This window comes from Rhinolophus ferrumequinum, chromosome 10 (assembly GCF_004115265.2).
Source record: "Rhinolophus ferrumequinum isolate MPI-CBG mRhiFer1 chromosome 10, mRhiFer1_v1.p, whole genome shotgun sequence".
Lineage (NCBI taxonomy): Eukaryota > Metazoa > Chordata > Mammalia > Chiroptera > Rhinolophidae > Rhinolophus > Rhinolophus ferrumequinum.
In genome coordinates this window covers 60,336,029-60,360,517 of record NC_046293.1, presented here as the reverse complement: position 1 = coordinate 60,360,517, position 24,489 = coordinate 60,336,029, and the positions used below count along the sequence as shown (strand labels likewise).

General features: G+C 44.5%; 1 protein-coding gene across 3 annotated transcripts in view; it reads left to right on the top strand.

Annotated features, from left to right (window-relative positions):
- Positions 1–24,489, top strand: part of PPM1H (protein phosphatase, Mg2+/Mn2+ dependent 1H) — a 238,268-nt gene that overhangs the window by 202,431 nt on the left and 11,348 nt on the right. For all 3 annotated transcript variants that reach the window (XM_033116653.1, XM_033116655.1, XM_033116654.1), the window contains exon 9: positions 15,068–15,219. In XM_033116653.1, coding sequence (XP_032972544.1) covers positions 15,068–15,219 — 152 coding nt within the window. The remainder of the gene's footprint in view (positions 1–15,067; positions 15,220–24,489) is intronic.

Genomic DNA, 24,489 nt, shown 5'->3' with positions numbered 1-24,489 from the left:
ATGGTGTCCACAAGAAGCCTTGAACAGCCAGGCTTTATGGGAGGGTGGCTGTGGACTCCAGGGGCCCTGGAAAGCCTCCGCAGCGGTACTCTGTCACCTCCATGAGGGTGTTCTGCCATGAACGTGGCCCGCCATGTGCTGTGTGCCTGTGCTACCAGCACCCCAGGTTCTCGCTGTCCCAGGGCCAGGTTACCAGAGAGGAATCTCATTGGCCCAGTTCACCTTTTACACCGGGGCACAAGGAACTCCTCAGCTTGTTGACTGCTGCTTGCGATTGTGTGTCCTCTTCCAAGTCCTGGATGGGCACAGTCCCCTAGGCCCACCCCTTTGGCAGGGCTGTGAGTGGGGTCATACCTTTAGACACCTTTATTGCTGGGGCTGTCCTCCAGAATACACCTAGTCCCAGGACGTTAGGGGGCCACTAAGAGGGAGAGCTCTAGGAAATATCAGGCATGGAAGACAGATTCCTGATACCACCCAGGAGCTCAGGTGAGGTCAGCGTGGTGGAAAGAATTACCATTCATCCAGAGCCCGCAGATGTTGCCCTTGGAGCCCTCGTGGCCATCGGTGTGATGACGACCATCACTAGATAAAATGCCCAAGGTCCCTCAGGGGCTGGGGATCCCTGGTCTCTCTCTTCTGGCCAACGTCAGGATCCAGGGATTATTGCTGAAACTATTCCCGGCCAGAGAAAAACAATAAATACTAGACTCATGGACATCTCTATTTTCCCCCTTGGGTGAGAGGCATTTATCAGACATATTAAATGGTGCCGTCACTTTTCTACTTCCCCACAGAGACAGATGACGTATGATTCATGTTCCGGGGGTGAGGAGTGTCTCAGGAAATACTAATTAACCATTTCGCTCCCGAAAGCAGAGTTAAAACCTCCATCTTACCCCCAACCCCCTGCACACACATGCTTTCTGTATAAAGTGAGAAGAGGTTTGGGTCAGTTGTAAGGAGAATGATCTCTATGCAGTTAGATATAGGTCTTCCCATCACTCTGCTGTCTGGGTCCTAAGAAGAGACTGTACTTTACAGAGTGGGCCTGTGTGGGAGACTGAGGACTGATGAAACATCCCAGTTGGTTGATCAGAAACCTCATGTCACCTATCTGGAGTGATGCTGGTTTGCAGGGAAGTGGGTCGGTTATTTCAGCATTGGGGAGGAATAGGGAGGATTTGAAAAGAAACTGGCTACCTCTGGAAAAATTGAAATGCTCTTAGAAAAGTGCAGAGTTGACTTAAGTGTAGAGTGTTTAGAATAACAAGTCACATTTGTTAACTACTTAGTCTGGGCCAGACAGCATAACTTCTTTTTTTTCACATGCAACATCTCATTCAGTCCTCACAGCAACTCTGTGAGGTGTGTATGATTATTATACCCATTTTACAGAATGGGAAATTGAGACGCAGGGAAGGGTAATAACTCCCGCAAGGTTGCACAGCTATTAAGTAACAAGAAGGTACTTGTACCCTGGCCTATCTAATTCAATCAGGGTGTGTAGGGGAGAGAAGCTGAGTTCAAGGAAATTTCTTTGGACAGTGGCCAAGGGACCCACTGAGTACTGGTTCGAGGGGCTCTGAGAAGAGACCTTTGTCTTGGGACCTCAGTGGCCAGAGTTTCCCATAGAAATACTGCTGGCCGTGGCCTGAAGTTGTAGCAAATGACGGTGTAGTAGGGAAAGTAATTGAGAAAGACAGTAATGGCCTTTGGTGGGTGCCAACCTAGGCCAGACAGAATTGTGCAAAATGAGATTGTGTGCCTATAATTTAGCTTAATAGGTATGTAGCATAGATCCCAAGATTCCTTTGCACGAGATTAAAATTGTCGTACATTTTAAACGCTTCCAGATGGAGAGGCCTTAGCCAGAGCAAGGAAAGGGGAGGAAGGCTGGAGGGAAGAGGAGGAACAGCTTGAATTGGCTAGTACAGAGGCGTGCAGAGAAAAGATGGGTACAGGGGACCCCTCATCCCCAACCTTGGACAGAAACTGCTTTTCCCCCCAAGTTGTAGTTTTCAAGTGAGAGAAGCAGCTGGGGCTTCGGTTGGGAGCCCAGAAAGCCAGGTACATTGATTTAAACCATCTAATGAAGAAAAATTGACTCCCTTCCTGTCTTCATCCCCCACCCCCACCCCAAGCCTCCTCTGGCTTTCTGTGACTTCCTAAGTACACCCCCTGCTGCGTTTCCTTTGCCAAGCATGGATCTTTATTTCACATTTGGGTTCTGAATTTCAAACCCAGCTCAGTCTGGTAGTTTTAACGGTTGGGGGGTAGGGGGGTGGTGAGATGATTTAGTTCTAGGAAAAAAGGCTCAAAAATCTTCTTGGAAATCAGCGTTGTTCCCTTCATCATTGTAGCTCCTAATTCGATTTGATGAGTGAAATAAAAATAAATCAAAAACATGTGGATCGAATTTATGTTAAAAAAAAATAAATGCACAGGGGTTTAAAAATTAGAGGAGGGTTTCTAGCCAAACACATTTTCGGTTTTGCTGAACACAAGGCGCTGGAAAAATCTCGAGTTTGCCAAACCCAAAGAGCAGCCGCCAGGTTTGCTGAGCCTCCCTCAGATCTTCCGACGGCCACGGCAGGGGTTTCTGGCCAAGAGCTGAACTCCACAAGAGGCCCCGCCAACCAAGGGCAAGCTGGCGGGGAGGGTGGGAGGCAGCCGGCTCCCCCCTCCTCCCAGCACCTTGTTTTCTCTGAGTAACAGCATGAGGTGCAGCCTCTCCCCCCGTAAGGGAAAGGGGCCCAGCCGGGTCTCCCCCTCCCTGGCTCAGTGAAGCTCATCATCACCGTTTCCATACCATCCTAAAAGTTCAAGTGGAGAAGAAAGGATCTGTGAACTGAAAGCCTTGGAGCCGAGACCCTTCACATTTTCTTCTTTCCCAGCAGTTCTTCCCCGGCACATGCATCATGTGTCGTGTCACTGGGGCAGCCTGGCTCAGGCCTGCAGTCTAAACTTCCAGATGCTCTCTGCTCCGTGCCCCTTTCTGGCCTGTGACAGGCCCTCCCTACAGCTAGGATTCCTCCGAATGCCACTTTCGCTTTCTGGCCTCCACTCTGAGACCATGCTGTTGCCTTTTTTCCCCTGGGGGCTCTCGGAAGAACGCGGCCTTTCTCTGCATGGGGGTGGGGGGGGCAGTTTGCAAAGCCACACCCCCCTCAGCTCAGCACTCCCCCCTCCCGCCCCTGCCGCACAGAGCCTTGAGGAGCCCAGTGTTCTTTCGGCTTCGTTTTCCCTCTCCTCTGTGCTCACGATTCCTGGCAGCTGTGTTTTGTAACTCCAGCTCTCATGGAGCTCATTCTTGGTTTTCTTCACCTAGATATGATTTTTTCTTTCTTCTGACACAGGCTTCTCTAAAAGAGGGAAGATCTTAGATTCTAGTATCTGAATTCCAGCCCCAGCACCGGCATTACCTGTGGCCTGTACAGGTTGTTTCAGCCCGCGCGCCCCCTTCCTTCAGGTGGGGTGCAATGCCCACACTGACACGCAGCTGGGGGCAGCTGAGGATGTCCATGAAGGTGCCAGCCAAGCCCTGGCACGTGGTCAGTGAACACTCTTCCTTCCCTATGGCTGTTGGAAGGCTGAGGGATTCCCAAGGTTGACTTTCACAGTGAGAGGGACCCCCCAGTGGTCTCCCACAAAAACAGGTACAGTAGTTAAGGTCTTGTGGGCATCTTCACATTTATGGTCTTATGATTCCTGGTAGCTTTTCGTGCCCCATGCCAAAATGCCATGGTATTGTGTACTTTCTCCAGTCTGGCCAGTTCATAAGTAACAATATTGGTCAATAATGACATGGGACAGCATATAGGTATACACATATATGTGTCCGTGTATATAAAATCTTGAAGGAAGTTTTCTAAAATGGTAACCGTAATTATCTTTGGGTGGGAGAAGAGGAAAATCATTTTCTAAAAATTCCATAGACCTTTCAAAAGTACCTTAGGAGGCGGTGTGATATGGTGGTTAGGAACGCAAACTGGTAATCGATCTGGGCTTGAAGCTCTCTCTCTTCACTTCCTAGATAGGTGAGCTTTAGAAAAGTTACTTTAATCTAAATCTCAGCTTTCTTTTCAATAAGGAAAAGACAATGGGGTTGTTATATCCAAGAACCTAAGGAACAAACGACAGATAAAGTACTTAGCACAGAACCTGGCACAGTCGCTATTAGCTGCTACGGTAGTTCCTCTTCATATTCCATTGAAACCACAAAATTTCCCTGGCTCTTTACAGAGGGATCGTTCGTCCCTCAGCAGAGTTCATCAAGTAGAGCAGTGGGGGACGTGTCCTCAAGTCATGGGAATTTTGGGCCAGTTGGAAGGTGAGACTAGCCAAAGAAGAATCAGCCCCAAACCCTGTGATTCCTGCTTCCTAAGAGAGTAAGGGAATTCTGAGGAGGGAGAGACAACTACGTCATCCGAAGTAGGACAAGTAGGACAAGACAGGAAGGAAGCAGGAGTGAATCTGCTCGCTCCTGTGAAGTGCAATTTGCCTTCCAGGGTCCGGGAGTTGGGAAGACTAGCTTGAAGGGCTATTAGCTATCATAAAGCTGGTTCTGTGGAGGGCCTGGAACTGCACCCACAGCGATAAATGTGGTGGGAGCCTTTCTGTCACAGCAGGTAGGTGGGTGTGGGGAGATGCAGACGGGGAGGCCGCCAGGAGGCCCCAGAGAACTGAAACCAGGGCTGTGACGAGCTGGGCTAGGACGGGCGCTGAAAACTGAGGGGAGGCATGTCTGAGAGACGTTTCAAAAAGAAAAAAAAAGGGAATGAGAGCTGATGGCAGATTGGATGTAGAAGTGGAGTGAAATTTCAAAAAAGAAATAATAAATTGCCTATGAGAAAGGAAGAATGTTGTTGCTTGTTGTGGTCTGAAGAAGAAAAATAATTTTATGCCTTTGGCCCTGAGTTTTCTGAACCAATTAAAAAAATAGACATAGGAGTCAGGTTAAAAATAACTTAAAGCTAGTATAAAGTTAGGTTGGAAACCATGGTTTGGATGTAAGACCAAAATAGACTTCTTATTGTTCTCCAGCCCCCAATTAAATGTACCCACCACACAGCTGTGGGCTCTCATCCCCCTACACACACACACACACACACACACACACACACACACACACGTCTTCTTAGTTTTCCACCTGCTGGAGGAAGGCGCAGAGGGAGCAAGTGCTGCTTATGGACAAGTAGGGACCGAGGAGAAATCTCCAGAGGGCTCAATGTCCCGTGTCCCATATCACCAATCCAGGAGAGGGGGCCAGGGAGTGTTACAGCGCAATACAATGTTGACTGCAAAACAAAATACCCCAAAACTTAGAGGCGTCACAGAACAATTTATTATCTTGCAAAGCTCTGTGCGTTGACTGGGCTCAGCTGGGTGGTTCTCCCTTGGAGTCTCTCACGTGTCATTGGGGGCCAGAGCCACCTGAAGAATGGATGGGTGGCACGTCCAAAATGGCTTACTCACATGGCTGGCGGTTGATGGTGACTGTCGGCTGAGAGTTCGGCTGAGGCAGCTACGCATGGCTCTCCAGTGGTTTCGGCTTCTCATGGCATGGCAGCTGGATTCTGAGAGAAAACACCCCAAGAATGAGTGATTTAAGAGCCGCAGGCAGAAGCGACATGGCTTTTTAAGACCTAGCCCCAGAAATCCCAGAACAGCACTTCTGCCACACTCTGGAGGTCTAGGAATTCACCAAGACCAGTCCATATTTGAGGAGAGGGGAACTGGTACCCACCTCCTGTGGGGAGGAGCAGGTGCTCCCACAGGGAGAGAAGGAAATGATGGAAGCCATCTGGGGGACCATCCACCACCTGGGGGGCTTGCCACTACCCGCCTTGCTGTAGAAGTGCCTGCCCTGCTGTGAGGTCTTGAGGATTAAAGTAAGCATCTATCTTTGCAGTGCAAACTAATGGAGGTTGATGACTTAGCTGTTTAGTTAATTAAGAAGGAAACCTAGCAGTGCAGAGGCAGATTTGCAAAGAAACTAATTAAAGTGAGTATCAGGGCACTGTACTCACAACAGCCCTTATTCAGTTCTGGTTGTTGCTGGGAAATGGAGAATATTCTAGATGGCGAGAAGAAGCTAGGTTGCAGTCAGGAATCATTTCTTTTGTAAACATTTCTCAAAGAAAGGGACCTCAATTTCCAAGATACCAGTAATTTGTTGAGATTTTTTTTTTCTGATTCTTAATAAACATTCACATCAGATTCTAAGTTTGTATTCAGAATTATTTCTGTATTCTTTTTCTTAAAAAGCTCCCAAAACTGTATAACTTTCTGACTTTACAAACCATGGACACCACTGTACAAAGTGAAAAGGATGAGTTCTACCTAAGGATACTTTGATGCCAGTTTTCTTTCCTTTTTCACCCCAGCTTTATTCAGATATAATTGACATGTAACATTGTATAAGGTTAAGGTATACAATGTGTTGATTTGATATACTTATACTACAAAATGATTACCACCATAGCGTCAGCTAAACATCCATCACCTCACATAATTACCATTTGTTTTTTGTGGTGAGAACATTTCAGACCTACTCTCTTAGCAATTTTCAAGTTTATAATAGGGTATGTTAAACATAATCACCATGCTGTGCATTAGAGCTCCAGAACTTAATCACATAACTGAAGTCTGTACCTCTTAGCCAGTCTCTCTCCACCCCACCCCCGGCCCCAGCCCCTGGTAACCACCATTCTACTCTCTGTTTCTGTGAGTTCAGCTTTATTGGCAGTTTTCTTAATCTCTCTAGTCCCACAAATCTGCATCATCTCAGTTGGGGGTAATTCACCCTTGGGGCTATGTGATTCCCTCCCACTACCACCAGCACTTTGAAAATGTCTGGGGAAAAGAAAAATCACATATAAAGAGTGTATGAAAGAAGCTGCTTTATTTGATTCTGATGCCATCTGATCTTACAGGGAGAGATTTCATGACTTAGCCTGTCCATCTGCATCTCTAACTCATGAGTCTTTCTGTAAAAATCACTTGTATACATCTGTGTGTCACATACGTGGGTTGTTCCCATTGGGCAGTGACTTGAGATTTGCTAACCAGTTATTTGAATAAAACCAGAATATGAAATTTACTTCGACACACACCAATAAAAAAAAAGAAAAAAATTAGCGTGGCAACTCAAAAAATTTATGTCCACACAAAGGGAACCAAACTTCATGTTGTGTCAAACATTTCTCTCATTGGAGATTATTTCCCTCTGATCCCCTCCTGAAAAATAATTTCATTTGAATTTTATAGTTAAATATGCAGTATCTTTTTTGCATTAATTTATTACATTAATGCACCTAAGAATCGTTTGAGAAGTTTGTTTAAAATGCAAATCCCCGGCATCCATATCCTTGGAAATGTAAGTCACTAGGTCCTAGGAATGTTCACATTTTTGGACAATTTTGAAGCAGGTGATCCGAAGACCACTCTTTGAATAACACTGTCATAAGCCACGCTTCACGATGATTCAGGAACTTCAGTTTTAAAGTCCTACGGCGGGTTTGTGATACAGCCCTGCTCTAGTCCTGGACGCATGATTCATTCTTACCGTGTATGTGGCTCACTGCCAAGCTGTTAGGTTAGAGATTCTACACAAATCCTCCTCTGCTTGAACACAGGGCTGCTCAGACCTGGCTGTCTGCTACCAGAAGGACTGCAGTCAGTGGGGTTGCCTTTGCCACACAGCAAGTTCTGGTTTTATTCCAATAATTGGTAGCAAATCTCAAGTCACTGACCAGTGGGAACGACCCACGTAAATGACACACAGAGGCACACAAGTGATTTTTACAGAAAGACTCATGAGTTAGAGATGCAGATGGACAGGCTAAGTCATGAAATCTCTCCCAAGTAAGATCAGATGGCACCAGTGGTTTACCAGGGATGATTATGTTTCCTTTTCTAAGGCAAGATTCATAGTAACTTGCTCTTTTGCTCACTGGAGAGCTCTGAAAACCTGCCATTGTGAAGAGTCCTGTGAAGTAGCGACCCTCTGGTTACTCTGGTTACTTTCGGTCCTGATGGTTAGAAGTAGCAACTACAAGAATAAAGAATAGTAGTAGTCATTTCATTATCTATACGTTGGGTGACCATATAAGTTATCCTCTCAACCAGGGCATTTCTGAGAGTCAAATGGGACACTTAATAATTATGCTGGGAAAACAGCACGAGCCAAAACTACCTCAGGCAAACAGGGATGTATGGTCTATGGTCTCTGTATGCCTCACCTGCCTCCAGTGGATTTAACACTACTCAATCCATGTACACTGTACCCGTGTACTTTCATGCACAGGCTGGGATTTCTTCTGACCCTTGTCTCCGTAATTGGGCATTTTAGTGAACACAGGCTTAGTCCTCAAATGATTAATTAGCAAGATTGAAGCCCATTCATTCACTGATTCATTCAACGAGCCTTTGATTCAGTGGTGAATATGCCACTGGAAGCCCAGAGAAAGGAGATCAGGGGAGTGACCCAGCATGTAAAATTGCAAGTCCCTTCCTGTAGCTTCCCTCACTGAGGTGTTAACTACCAGACTTGTGGAGAAAATGGAAGCCCATATGCTGTAGCATAGCAGCCAGGCTCTGGGTACCACCTCAGGCTGTCTTCACATAATATTTTAGCTGGTTGAGAAACCTTCTGAGCTATTAGATTGTATCTACCCTCCAAGGTCAAGTGTTTATTTTGTCTGTAGACTCCAAAAGGAAAAAAAAAATCCCTCAAGAGTCTCTGTGGTATATTTCAAGTATAAAATTATACCACAGCCATAACAACCAGCTCCTTTCGGGTAGCATGAGCAGCCAACATATTTGTAATTCTTAAATGTCCCTTGATTCATTTACAGTCAAACGCTCTGAGGTCATGTGGTCAGTCAGCTCCAGGTCTAACTCATGCTATGATGAAAGACGAGCAGCATGTTAGAGCCATAAGCATCGCTAGTGGCCAGCTAGGCCCCGGCTTGCATTTCACCAAGGGAGACAATGCAGATCCGAGCAGCCACGCCTCGTCCCTCACCACTTCCCAGTGGAAATCTAGCACTTGAGCCAAACCAAACGGTGGAGAGCCACCGAGCACACCAGCCCTCTCTCACATCCCCAGCTTCCGGCCCCTGCAGGTCCCTCTACATGTAAGGCATGTGAGGTCCAACTCCTCCCTGACGCTGTCCATCTGATGAATCGTTACTTCATTCAGGGTTTCCATCAGGGGTCAATAGATTGAAAACATTCAGTGAACAACGTGGTTTTGCCTAGCTACTAAGGGGCAGAGGTGGGTCTCAAACCCAAATCTTTTGCCACCAAATTCAGTGTGTGCTTCGTGACATCCTGTAGTATAGACAGGATCACAACAGCAAATGTGGATGCAGTCTGGGTGGCCTGCCAGAATGCCACTATCGCAATAATCTACTTAGTTTCTAGGACCACAGGGAAATACAACAGGGTTTTATTTTCTTCTGGTACAAGTGCCAGATTCAGAGTTTTCTATAGATTGAGCTTCTGGGTTGGCCACACGGGGTTGAGGCCAGGACTTTGTACTCTGCTGAGGGTCCACCACCTACTGGCAGCCTGTACCTTGGGGACCACCTGACTTCTGTGCCCAGAACGGAATCCCAGTCACTGTTATTTTAAATGACACTTCTGGAATTGACGCCCAGATCCCAAAGCCCACTCCTACTCGTCTCCTTCCATCAACTAGCTTGCTTTCAGGTGTGTTGCCCTGAGATCAGTGCCATAAAAGTCACATGTGGTGCATTAGAATATGTAATTCCCTTCCACATTATCTCATTTGATCTTTATAACAGCTTTGTGAGACAGGTAGATACAGGTATCCTATTTATTTTTCTTCCTTCAATTTTTAAACAATGATTTCAGAGATGAGAAGATTGACAGCAAGAGAAAAGAAATGGTCTGTCTCCAGTCCCAAAGCTAGTTAGAAGCAGAGCCCTGGCGGGCGAGAGGGGGGTGCCTCTGATAACAAAGGCGGGGCGCTTGCCAGGCCTGAGCTGCAGGAGCTCATCGTCCTGCACTGAGAATTTTAAAAGGGAAAGAAAGGGTTCTGAGAATTTGCTGAGCTGATAAAGATGTAAAAGCTGTGAGGGCATCCTAGAGAAGCAGCCGAAATTTGGCAAATGAAAGAATTGATGGATTCTTTTTAAAAGTAGTTTTAAGAAGCCAGTCAGCTTACAAGTGGCAGGATCTCTCTTCACATGCCACCACAATTTCATCAGGAATAGAGCAAAGATGCGAACACATACTCCACAAACGCTGAGACAGCAGCCTGCGGCTGAGCGCTAAGTGGACGTGATGCACTAAAGAGCCGCTTGTCACAAACTCCCGTGTAAAATAGGTGCCCACTGATGGCGTTCAGGACCTCAGTGCTCCAAAGCCGGCGGCCCTGTGAGAGCAGTCAGCATTTGGCGGACTCGGGGACACATCAGCCAAGGCTCTGTGTGCCCTCAGATGCTGTCCTGCTCGCTCCCTAACACTGAATATTTTTTGTTAGTTAGCAGCTCCACTGAGGACAAGAGAAGCAAAGTCTGCTGCTTCTATTACATATCAGCGTCTTCCATTTTGGTGACTTCTTGGGAGTTGGCGGAATTAACAAGCTAAATCTGTTGGGTCACCATGAGCTTAGTGGGTCTTCTGAAGGGATCTCATAGGTTGAATTCTTTTCTCCTTCTTCTTCCCCCGTTTACTCTGGCTCAGCAAATATGTTCTGGAGAGCTATTATGATTTATACTGTGAAAGACACTGCTAGGCGCACAGAAGAAATGCAAAGTGGGATCTCTGGCCTCCAAAGGTTGAATGTGAGGGGGCAGAAAAGATGACCAGCTGTAAGCAGGACGCGGATAAATGTCCAACAAGGGAAATGCTTCCCTGGGGTCTATGTGGAATGGTTACCAAGGGCTGGGCTTTCTGCTCTGTTGTGGGGACAAAAACAAATTGGGCAACACAGAACTTGTTCCTGGAGGACCTGCCTGCCGAGAACAGTTTTCTGGGTTCCGTTCCCTTGGCACTTGTGTTGGAATTACCTGGTCTGAGATTCAATAGGCTTATGCCCAGGCTCAGATCTACCCAATCAGAATTTTTAAAGGTGGACCCTTGAATCTTAATTTGTTTAATTAGCACCAAGTGATTCTTAAACACATTAAAATTGAGAACAACTAATCTTGTGGAAGAGACAGACACGGGAACCCAGAGTGGCATAAACAGGTAAAAGCTGTATAGGTGGTCATGGAAGGATTGTGACTGCAGGGGACCAGGGAAAAGAAGGATGCTGCTCTCTGGTCTTCCTCAGGGTTGCTTTGTCAGCAGAGGGTGCCAAACACTCCTATTCTGAGAAGTGGTGAGTCCCTGAAGGAAGAAAGGGTAGCACAAGAAGGGGACCTTGGGAAATCACCTCTTTTCAGAGTGCCTTCCCGGAGGCTCCCCACAACCACACCTTCCAACACGACTCTCTTGTCACTGTGCTTACTTACCTGCCTGATTTTTCTTCAGAGCACCTACCCTCCCTCTTCTGACATTGGAATTTATTTGTGTTCCTATCACATCTACTAGGTTAGAAGTTAGAAGAGACTTTGTCATTTTGTTCACAGCGGTATTTCCAGTGCCTGGAAAAGTTGTTGGCACATACTGTGTTTTCCCGAAAATAAGACCTAGCCAGACAATCGACACTAATGCGTCTTTTGGAGCAAAAATTAATATAAGACCCAGTCTTATTTTACTGTAAGACTGGGTATAATATAATATAATACCAGGTCTTATATTAATTTTTGCTCCAAAAGATGCATTAGAGCTGATGGTCCAGCTAGGTCTTATTTTCGGGGAAACAGGGTAGTCAATGCTAAATAAATATGTAATGAAGGCTCTAGGAGGGCAGATGGGTCCACAAAGGCCGCGTCTCTCAGCCGCTCAAATTATATTGCTCTGAAAAACTGTAAGAATCTCAAGAATTCCTGTGGCCTTTCTCTCCCTTTCTTGGCAGACGGGAACACAGGAATGAGCCACGAGAAGCCCTGACCATGTTCTCCAGCCCCCCTCCAGACAAGCATTTTTGTAATACACCTCCCACCCCACCCCACCCCACCCCACCCCCAGGCCTGCAGAGACTTTTCCTGGTATCTGCATCCTGGGGAGGCTCAGATCCTCTTAGTTTGACGTGAGGCTTCCCGGAACATTAAGAAGCTATTTAAGGAATTGAACAGGAAACTTTGGGGAGGTGAGTGTGGTCTGACTGAGGAGGACCAACCACAGTTGCAGGGAGGGAAGGCCAGGACCCCGGAGCCCGCTGGAATCCTTTGAAGCCCTGGCCACTGGGGAGGATGAGCGTGCAGTGGGATGTCTTGCATAGAAGTCCAATTTTTCTGAAAGCGTTTTCACAAAATGTTCTGCATCACAGGTTAATGTATAAGACACGAGTTGTAAGTGGAAAGTTGGCAGCGTCCTTTGGAAATTGGCTAAAGGGCAGGAAACAAAGGGTAGCAGTAAAAACCTAAAAGGATGTTAATTAGGGAGTGCCTCGGGGGAATAGGCTGAGACCAGCTTTTTATTATTTACATAAAAATTACTTGGAGAATGGTATTGAAAGGGATTTTCATGTTGGCTAATGAAACTGCATTAGAGAGCTGTGTGTGGAAATGTGAATAGTGGAATTAGGGAAGGATTCAATTTATTGATGGAATTGAAAAGGAGCATTTTCTAACATGTTTCTATTTATCAACCCACACCCATTCTGTTGGCCAAATTTCCATTTGAGTAGTGGGCAGGGCAGCTACATCTTAAGAAACTCTAATCTCCACTTTTTGGGGGCCAGCAGGAAGTACCTGAAGAGATTTGGGCACCCTACACACAGGGCAGGTCCTGCAATTTAAAGCGATGTTAACTTCCGACCTAGAAACCTTTGTTTTAGAAGGAGCTGGAAGGCAGAGACAGCTCCATGCATAAAATTGGGCCACCTGACATCCACATCTCCTCACTTCCCTTTACTTACTTTACTTAACATTTTCTATCCTATGGAACTCAAATCATCACAGAAATATATTGTAGAAACACCCCAATAGGAAGCTGGCAGTCTTTCTTCAGCCAAGTTTTGACATACTGAAAGTAACAACACAGGGGGCCAGGACTTGAAGTTGGGAGCCCAGAAGTGACATCTGCCATCCTCTCGATGGCCTTCCCTAGGGGATAGTCTACGTAGGAGTCTCCGTCTCGGAGACCACCGAGCCCTTGATTTCCTCATTACAAGCCAGCAGGACTCCTCTACAGCCTTGGGACTCAGAAGTGTGGCCCATGGGCCTGCAGCGTCAGCAGCGCGTGGGAATAAGTCAGACACGCAGCCCCTCAAGCCCCGCCCCAGAAAAGAGTCAGAATTTGCAGTTTAGCAGGCTCCCCAGCTGATTAATATTTGAGGAAGATTGCTCTAAGATACCCCGGAACCACAGAAAGTAAAACAAAGGGGATTTGGTTGCTTCTACAGAGTGAAAATTGGACCATGTGAGTCAGGGGCCTGAGGAGAGAGTTCTTGCATCGGGGACATTCCAGTATGCCGTAAACTTAAGACTCTCCCCTCTGTTTTCTTTAATTTCGCCTCATAAGGCACAGGGCCTGCTCTGGGATGTAAACGTCCCCTTAAGTGAACATGCTTCTTGAGACAGTGTGAGAAGCCAGCCCGGTCCTGTGCAGCCCTGAGCGTGGTTCTCATCTAGTTCACAGGCCACAGAGGCCTGGCACCCGGAGGCAGCTTTCCATTTCTGCTCCTTTTCCAAGGGCTCTGTGGTTAGGTGTGGGGTATTTTGTTTGCTGCTGGGTGTAGGCTGTTAGTCCACAGACCAGCCCTGTGGCCTGGGCACATCTTTTTAAAACATAGGGGGCTTGGCTCTCAAAGGCATAGATTTGAACAGCCTGTAGGCCTGTTAGAATTGTATGCTCTCTAGATCTGAGATGACATAATAATGACTATGTGTTATGAGGCATGGGAGCAGCTGCTTACACCACCTCCTCCTCCTTCCTCTCCCCTCCCTTCCCTGCCTACAGCTTTCACTCAGGCTTGTTTTTAGAAACTAGGATAGGGTGATGAGGGGGGTGGAAGGAGCTGGAAGATTGATGAAATTGACCTGCCTTTGTCCTCAGCTCATGAAGTGGTGCAGGCAGGGGCCGGTTCTGCCAAATTAGGGAATAGCAATGAAATCCCAAACTCTTCCTCCCCGCCCCGCCCTGCCCTGCCCAAGCAGGGTGGGCAGAGTTGTGGCCTAACCCAAAATGGCTTGATTTTTATTCTTATTCGTTTTGCCAAGATTACTCTGTTCTTTTCAAAGAGTTTAGGTGGATGTTGAAATATCCAAGTCATTCCAGGTACTAGAGATGAAGAAAGACTGAAAATTTGCCAAGACTCAGAGTCAGCCTGTGTCCTCTGTAATTTAGGCTAGCTTGAGGCTCCTCAAACCTGAGTGTAGCACCAGATTCCCACCCTTACACAAGGTGTGTCCCCTTGGGCCTCCCATAGGTAAGCCAAAAGGTGATTCAAGTAAGTGCATTGAATAAAGCGTGTCTCCTTAGTCCTAGACGAGTACCTACAGAGCAACTACTAAAGATGCTGGACTGGCCTCGTCTCTCAGTCCCAGGCTGAGAGCTCAGAAGCAGGGAATTCTGCTATTCTTCATGCTTAGTGCCCCTGGCCCAGAGTAGGCCTTTCATTAATGTTTGTGGAATGGATGTGCAAAGGGAGGAAAGAGACGAGCCTGTCGCTGCTCCTCTGGCCATCATTAGCATCTGCTGTCAGTCAGTATTCCAGCTACATCTCAGGTATCACAGTTTTAGTTACTTTCTTCTGTGTCAAGCTATTACGCCCACCTGTTGGGTCCCAAATGCCTATACAGCAAATCTCCAAAGAAGGCTACCTCTGGCCACAAAGCTTGCTACACAAACAAGTACCTCACAGTGCCTACCTGAAGACCACAAGGCTGGGCACGAAAAGGGAAGGGAAATCAGAAGCCGGCTTGTGAGGGGAATAATGTGCTCCCACCTTCTTAAGTAGGACTATTCCTGTTCTTTTCAGGTCAGAGTCTACGATCTCGCCAAATACGAGCACGGAGCAGATGATGTGCTGATCCTGGCCACTGATGGACTCTGGGATGTCTTATCAAATGAAGAAGTGGCAGAAGCAATCACTCAGTTTCTTCCTAACTGTGATCCAGACGACCCTCACAGGTTGGTGCATTTCTATGACCATAGGGTTATTCCTTGAGCAGTGTTTCATGATGTGAATAAAATAAATAATAATCTTGCAATTTAACCATTCATGATGTGTAGTAGAGCTGATATGGATGGTTTAGAAATCAGACAGCAGAAGGGACTTCATTTCCTATGAGAGGTACTTTCACAGCCAGAGGAGGATAAAAACCTCCCTTCAGGTGAACCTAGATACAAGTGGTAAAGAATGTGATTTGTAAGATATTTTAGTGTCTTAGTTCATATCCTCCAAAGTGGGAATAATCTAATTTGTGATTCTCCTGATAAGAGTGATAGCAGATGCTCCCCGCATATATTTTCACCCACTGGGGAATTGTTTCTTTTGAGAAGCATTGAGAAAGGAGAGAGAAATTAAAGTAGGTATTCCTTTATAGCATAATAGCAATGTAAATATCCTAGACAACCCCAAGTGACTCTCAGAAATAGACAGAAATCCCCTCTGGAGAAAGGCAGCTTTCACTCAGAACACAAGGAAACAAATCACTATGAGTAAAAGCCAGCAGAAACAACAGACAGCAGAGGTGGACCTGAAAATACTTCATTATTGGATTTACCAGTCAAAAATATAAATAAATATTTTAACATGTTTCAGAAATGTTTTTAAGAGCATTGAAAATATGAACAAGGACAGAAGACTACAAACATGTCTGCATTGATTTTAAAAATGAGGAAATAGAACTGGAGATGAAAAATGTAAAAATAGGAACTAAAAATTTACTCAATTAAAGAGATTAGAGACTGTTGAAAAGAACACTAGTGAACTGGAAAATTGATCTGAATAATCCAGAATATGGCTCAGAGAGACACAGAGAAGGGGAAATGTGAAATGAGACTAAGAGACTAGGAGAATAACCTAAGATATAGAAAATAGAGTTCCAAAAGGAAATACTATAGAAGATGGGAAGAAAAAGAAAAGTTCTGGAATTGTTGAATGATACTATACTTAAGATCCAGAAAACTCAACAAATCTCAAGCATAAATGAAAATGATAGTAGATATTTCATAATGAAACTAAAGAACTTTAAACAAAAAAGATACTAAAAGAGCTAGAAAGATAAAAGGAATAACATTTAGACCAACAGCTAACTTTTTTAAAACAACAATAAGAGCCAAATGACAGTGGAATTATATCTATCTTCATTCAGTCGGCTAAGAAAAGAATTCAATTTTTAGAACTTTCACATGTAGTAAAAATATCAGTAAAGACATTTTGAGGCAAAACAAAAACTGAGAAATTTTATTGCCAGCCAACCTCTTCTGAAGGATGTACTCAGATAAGAAGAAGAAATGATCCCAGGTGGAAGATCTGAAAAGTAAATAGATTATTAAGCTAAGATATTAGGAACGATGTAGGTATATTTAAACATACATTGACTATATAAAACAGGAAGAAGAATGCCTAACATGTGGTATTAAAAATGACAGAATTAAAATACTGAATAAAAACAGCATAAGGGGGGCAAGAGGGAATCGTAATCAGCTAAATTATGCTGTGATTCTATTTGAGAAGAGGTTCAAGTGTGACTTTAAGTAAATGTGTTTAAATAACTAAGAAAATTATGAAAAGAATAGACACTGTAACTTTCAAACTGGCCAAGGGAGAGACAGTCCACGTGGGATTTAAAAACCAAACTTCAAACAACTTATAAATAAATAAAAAAATTACAATAAAAATTAGAAATTACTTGGGTCTGAACATTAAAAATACTGCATATCAAAATTTTAAAGGCTGAATTTTCCCTAATTGGATGAGTTGAAAAAAACCTTTTTTCCCTAATTTGATGAGTTATGCAAGATGAAGACTCCACTCACCTCTGACTTGCCAGCAGACTCTATCCGCTCCATGTCGTGGGGTAACTTTTCCCGGAGCTCCTCCCTGTATCGCAAGGAGCCCTTTCCCACAAACTCCAGACTCCTGACCACAGAAAAAGAAAGGGAGACCCTTAACCACAGAGAAAGATATTTCTCAGAGGACTGCCTTGAGGCCTGACGTGTGTCACTGGGCGACTTCTGCCTACATGATCCACATAAACAGCTTGAAAAGAATTTCTGTAACTTCAAGGTTCTGAGGAGCCAAAGGAGAGGAGTTATCTCTTTGTAGGTTGTGTGTTCTTTTCCCGTGTGCAGGCTACTAGTAAACAACAGTCCTAATTTAAAAGTTGAGGTCTGTGGCCCTTACTTCAATAATAGCATCTTATTTAAAAAGTGAAAGCAGGGATGGCTGGTTCGTTCAGTTTGTTGGAGCGTGGTGCTGGTAGCACCAAGGTTGCTAGTTTGATCCCCACGGGGACCACTGTGAGCTGCGCCCTCCTTTAAAAAAAAAAAAAAGTGAAAGTAGCACAATAAACCCAGGAGAAGTAATGGAGGGAAACATTAAATATAACAAAATAGAGAACAAATATAAAAATAAATGACAAAGCCAAAATATGGTTCTTTGAAATAACACATTAGAGCAATACAAATCAAAACCACAATGGGATACCACCTCACACTCACTAGGATGGCTATTTTTACATACACACACACACACGCGCACGCACACAGAATAACAAGTGTTGGTGAGGATGTGGAGAAAATGGAACCCTTATACATTGCTGCTGAGAATGTAAAATTGTACAGCTGTGGAAAACTGTATGGTGGTTCCTTAAAAAAATTAAACATATAATTACCCTATGATCCAGCAATTCTACTTGTGGTTATATACCCAAAAGAAGTGAAAGCAGAGACTCAAAGAGATGTCTGTGTACCCATGTTCATAGCAGCATTACCCACAGTAGCAAAAAGGTAGAAGCAACCCAAGTGTCCGTAGACGAATGAATGAATCAACAAAATGTGGTTGGTATATACACGCAATGGAATGTTAAATCAGCCTTCAAAAGGAATGAAACTCTCACACATGCTACAAAACGGATGGACCATGAAGACATGCTAAGTGAAATAAGCCAGTCACAGAAGGATAAATATTGTGTGATGCCATTTATACGAGGTACCTAGAGTAGTCAAATTCATAGAGACAGAAAGTGGAATGGTGGCTGCCGGGGGCAGGTGGGGAGGGCCGGGGAGGCGGTATTGAATGGGTACAGAGTTTCTGCTTGGGAACATGGAAAAGTGCTGGCGATGAATGGTGGTGATGGTTGCACAGCAATATGAATGTACTTAATGTCACTGAACTGTGTATCTAAAATGGTTAAAATGCTAAATTTTGTTATATATATTTTACCATAAAATGAAATCTCCCCCCAAAAGCAACTAAAGAAAAACAAAACTAACAAAGCAGATGAAATTTCCCATAAGAGGGGAGGTGGGTGACAAACAATATTAGGAATAAAAAACAGTAATAACCCATATGTAGCCGCAATTAAATACAGGAGGATATTATGAATATATACATATTCTTTAATAGGAACATTGTGAATATATTAATTTTCCCTAAATTAATCTATAGCGTCAGTACAATTATAATCAAAATTCCAATGGCGTTTTTATGGAAATTCATAAGTTGATTCTAGATGTACATGGAAGAACAAAATGCCAAGAATATTTGTGACATTTCTGTATTGGTCTTACCCTTCTAGATATTAAGATAAAATCAGAACAATGAAAACATGTAGAAAAAGTTCAAATTTGATACTTCCCTTGCACTGTACACTAAAATCAAGTCTAAGCAAATTAAGACCTAAACATGAAAGGCAAAATAAGTACAACTTTTAGAAAATAGCAGATAGGAGACTATCTTCATGAACTCAGAGTAGGGAATTACCAAATTTTGGTTCTTCAAAAGGCAACATAAAGAAAGTAAAAGGATAAGCCAGGAACTGAGAAATTTCTACAACTTGTATAACTGAAAAGGAACTGATATCTATACAATATAATGAAATCTCACATATTAATAAAGAACACACACACACACAAAACAGTAGAAAAATGAGCAAGAATCAAACAGTCATTAATGGCCAAAAATATATGACAGAAATACTCAACTTAAATAGAGAAGTACAAATTAAAAATATGTGGAACAATTGCAGAAGGGTTTGTGAATTTGTAGACTCTGCAGACAGACTGGCATACCTGGTAAGCTGGGCACACACATTTCCTGTCCTACTCCTAGGTCTAGACCCAAGGTCGAAAAGTGTGGTCTTTGGGCCACGTGTCATCAGCAGCATCTGAGACCTCGTGAGGTATGCAAATTCTCAGTGCCCACCCCAAATCTACTAAATAAAACTCCAGTGGTAGGACCCAGCCATTTGTGTTTTAACAAACCATCCAGGTGATTCGGATGCTGCTACAATTTGAGTCTTGCAAAAAGATATCCACAGAATTGGTTTTAGTACAAAAATGAAGCAATGTACACGTTCCATCATAGGATGGATAAACAAAGAACAGAATACAGCTCAGAAAGGGAATGAACCAGATTCGGGCTCTTTGCACAGGAAAGACTCTCAAAAGCATGATACTGAGTTTCACAAGCAACTCGTAGGAGAATACACATATTATGATTCTATTTACATAAGTAATAGAAGTAGAAAACTAACAATATGTCATTTAGAGGGACAGATATTAAAACTAGAAGAAAAACCAAGATTGTTAACCCAAAATTTGGTATAATACTTGCTGTGGGAGGAGAGGTGGCCCAGGGAGACATGTGCTTAAGGAGGGGCCCAGAGCGAGTTTCCAAGATACTTATTGGTAATTTTCTGCTTCTTTTAGCTAGATGACGGGTACGTGATGGTTTGTGGTAGTTTTGAACTGTAATATGTTATATACGTTCATTTGTATGCAAACTATGAGAGGTGGTGTAGTCTAGCGGTTGACAGCATTCAGTCTGTAGTCAGACTGCCGGAGCTCAAATCCTGGTTCTCCTCCTTCTAGACTTGTGACCTTGGAGAAGTCTCTTAATCCTTCAGAGCCTGAGTTTCCTCATCCGTAAAATGGGGTTTCCCGCAGTACTCATCGCATTCGTGTATATAAAATGAAGTGCCTGCTATATACAGAGTCAGCACTAATGGGTGTTTGTTGTTATTATTCTACATTTGTTGCTGTTTTTGTATGTTTCATATATTTCGCAACAAAGAAATTCCTTCAGGAAAAGAGTGATGCTAGACTGTCTCTCTCTTCCTCCAATTGGCTAGTATAATTTTACTCAGGTGCAAAGGAATTGATGGTACTGTAATTAAAGATTCTTTTATTTAAATTTGGATGTATTTCTCTCCTGTTGAGTTTTTAGTTTTAATCTGTGGTTTCTATCCTGCTTGTTGCCAACATTCTTATGTTGTTCTTCTCTACTGTGATGCTTTTTACAAAGCTTTGCAAAGCCGCTGGCAGGTATGAGTACAAAGGCACCCAAGCACGTTTTTTTTATCTCTCCAAACCGGCCTGGTCTTGCTCACCAGCCCTCTCTCCATGGCAACACGGCTGCCCTCCAGGGAGTGGTAACCTATGGGCAGTGTTGTTACTGGCCAGACACATGCCAGGTCAGAGCGGGCTCCTGGCTTCCTGAGATCTGTCACCTGCAGCGGCAGGGCTCACAGAGACCTCCATGGAACAAACGGGGCAGGAAAGAAAAAGGTTTTCAGTTTGCCGTTCAGGGAAGATGACAAACCAAAGCCTGAGAATGAACCCTGTATGTATCACACAGATAAGAGTTGGAAAAAAAAAGCTACAAGATGAGCAGTTTTATTGCTAACACCTAATATCAGGTTAGAAGACAGAAAAATTCGGGTTGGTTTTTGAGCTCTGAAGACAGTCAGAACTTAGAGGCAAAGGTGTCCTTCTTTGCCAAATAACTCCCACGCAGATTCATCCATCTGGGAAATGTTAAGGACCTATTTTATGAGCCCAGGCCTGCCAGACACTGGGGAAGAATCTGAAGAAAACAGACTTGGTTCCTGCCCTCGTGGAGTTTAAAGTCTCGAGTGGGTTATAGAAGCATAAGGAAGTTAAACAATATGAGTGATTAAAGAGAGGAGCCTAACCTAGAGCAAGAGATGTCCAAACATCTACCTGACGAATAAGTAAGTATAAGCCAGGCAACGTGGGGTGAGGTGGGATTGGGCAGGGAGAACACAACACATCCAGGGACCCAACAGTCAGTCTGACCGGGCTTAGTGTGCCATAGTGACAGAAAGTGAGGTGGGAGAGTTAAGCAGGCCCGATCACAAGATGTATGAATATGAAAACGAGTTGTCGGAAAGGAAGTCTGGGGTAATGGTACAGAACGTATGCAATTCATTCACTCAGAAAACATTCTGTACAAGCTGATGGTGAAAACATAAGATGTGGCTTGTTTTCTCTCTACCCCTGTGTGTTCCTTAGTAATTTAAGCCATTTTGGAAAATTGGAGAAACTTCATTTCACACACATGACTTGGGAATTATATAAAGCGATGTTCTTTCGTGTGTGACACAGTTCCACATCTCTGTGTGTGTAATTTGGACGGAGGGCACCACACTTGTGCCCTGATTAGTGGGTCTCCTTGGGCGGCCCATGAATGGAGAGCTCAGTCCCAGAAGCCATGGCAGGGGGTTGCCTGATGGTGCCCTCCCGACTGGGAGCTGCTTTGATCTTGTCATGCAAAATAGAAATATGAGGGAAAGTCAGTTATCCTAATACATATTAGCCTAAGTCATAATTTTGTGATGAAGCAAGACCCACCATAATTCTAAAGGCTCTGTGAGCTCTTCCTTGGGCAGAAGAATTCATTTCTCCCCAACTGTAGCCCAGGACCACAGGTTGGCCTATTTAATCATGGGAAAGGCGGGAGTGGGGGTCGCCTAGGTCCAAGCCTGAGGAGGCTGACCAAATGAGGTCAACCTATTGTTTTACAGAAAATGAGAAAGGAAAGATGTATTCTCCAGGGTGGGCAGCCTGAGAGAAAGGAAAGACAACAAAGCAAGTGAGAAGAACAAAATGTTTCTTCATGTGAGGTTTTGGATGGGCCTATTTGACTTTGAGTTTTGCCAGGTTTGCCTAGTTTTGTCTAGAAATTTAGGACACAAAGGGGCAGGGCTTTCGCCCTGTGACAGGCAGGACTTCTGGGTTTTGCTGTTTGATTATTTGGCTTTTATGTTGTGTGTAGGTTTTTTGCTTTTCTTTTTTCCTCTTAGCGACAGTCATTCTCAAAAAACTGCCAGCATTGTCTTCCTCTGATGACATCCTTCCCAAAAAGAAATTTAAAATAGCATCTCCCCCTCTAGAGTGTGTTGTGAGGGAAGAGATGGTCAGCATAGTGTTTGCCAAGTTCTGACCCTCACACCGTCTTCTCAGGCAGAGATGGGTAAACATTAGCTGTATGATCTTCTTGACACCAGTGTATTCTATTAAGTCCTTTTACGGGTTTCAACTGTCTTGACAAAGGAACTAGAAAATTAAAAGGAGGCTTTGTAGACAAGCCAGAATGTGAGTGCGGTGGGGTTTTTGCTTTCTTTTTATTGGAGTTTGCCCTGAAGTGTAGCAGAGTTGGCAGTTCTGTGAATCCTTTGTGGAGTCATGCAATGAACTGCTTATAGGAAATATACCAAGCTAACATCTTAGAGCAGGCCTGTTGGAAGTCATGGGGGTTGGCCTGTACAACCTGTAGTTCTGTATAATTCCAGTAAAATTTTCTTTTGAGGCCTAAAGATCCTGCACCATTTGTAGAGGATGCTCTGAGAAAAGCCTGGAAGGGGTTTTCAAGGCAGAATACTCAGGACTGACCCTCTGTAAGGCTGGAAGTTTGCAAGTGGGTCTCGGACAGATATTCAAAATGGACGCAACTATGTAAACACTCAAAGAAGATGCTTCGTATTTTGTAAGGAAGGAATAAATTATTAATATTACTAAAGGGAAAGGGCATGGGCAAAGCCAAGAGGAACGAGGGCCAAAGAACAGTGAACCAAACATGAAAACGTGGCATAGATTCACACTCCCAGTGCCCGGGCAAAACTTGGTGAGGATTTGCTGCCCAGGCCTTCAATCTCCAAAACCGGTCAGGAAATCTCATCTTTGGAACTTGGACATAATGACCCTCACTCCCCCAGCCATGACACTCAAGGAGCTTATTAAGTCTGTAAGTGCCAATATACTGGAAACTCTATAGAGCATTTCCCCAATGAGAGAAACTGTCTTGATGGTCACGTTTCGAATGCCGTTCGTCACATCCATTTCCTCCGTGGCTCAGATAACTGTGTGCCTCGATGAGGAAGAGAGTCATCAGTGGAAAGTTAATAGTAAAACACCCACCGACACTGGCAGCAGGATATTAATGCAGGCATTAAATGCTAGTTTGTATTACCTTGATAATATGAAATTTAGTTTGGCAAAAGACAAAGGTTCTTTTTATGAAATCTTTCCATGAGCTCGCTGAGCTAATTTCTACCAGCACCATATGGTTTTCAAAAACTGTGCTTCAAATGCAAAAAGAAAGGACTCCATCCATTACAGGTCTTACAAACGAATTCATGTGTGTTTGATCTGGTGGTTGAAGACGAGATAAAATGTGCATTTGTGTTTCTTTTTCAATGTTGAGCATATTCAGACGCATGGGAATCTGAAGTCAGCCTGTGACCCTGCACATGACAGCCTCTGGACAGCACATGGCCAGGCCCACCTTCACTCGGTGCTGTTTGTGTGGCCCTTGGAGCAGAGCAGTGTGGCCACTTAGCTGCCACATCAGGGCAGTTTAAAGGGCTTGCCAGGGAGGACTGAGAAGGAAATGGTCTGTTATGCCCCCTCATATTGAAATGTTGCCCTTTGGGATTCGGACTAAAATAAACACGCACCACCTAAGAAACCAGGGAGCCGGTGCCAAGACCTGGTAGGCATTCTTTCCCTCTCCTGTGGGGGCGGAGGGCTCTCCCCAGTCGGTGAGTTTGCAGCTGCTGGCGCACCATCCCCCGAGGGACACACTAACAGTGTGGCAGAGGATAGCAGCTGTCATTATTATAGTGTCTTCGTAAATTCTACCTGAGTGGGGTCCCTGTACCTAGGGCAGGCGACAGAAATGGTGTGAGCAGCTTCAGTGGCTTCAGAGCAAGGCAGGGGACATGTGTGACTCAGCTCCCAGCAGTGAGCCCAAGACATGCCTCTTCCAGGTTGAGCTGCCAGGGTCTGAGCACAACAAAGCGCCCTCTCCAAGTCACCTCCCTCCCCTCCCACACCCCCACCATAGGTCCCTGCCAACTTTCCAAAGCTTGGGAGAGCTTTTCTTCCTCCTAAAGCTAAGAGGCCTGCTCAGAATGCAAAGGGGATTCC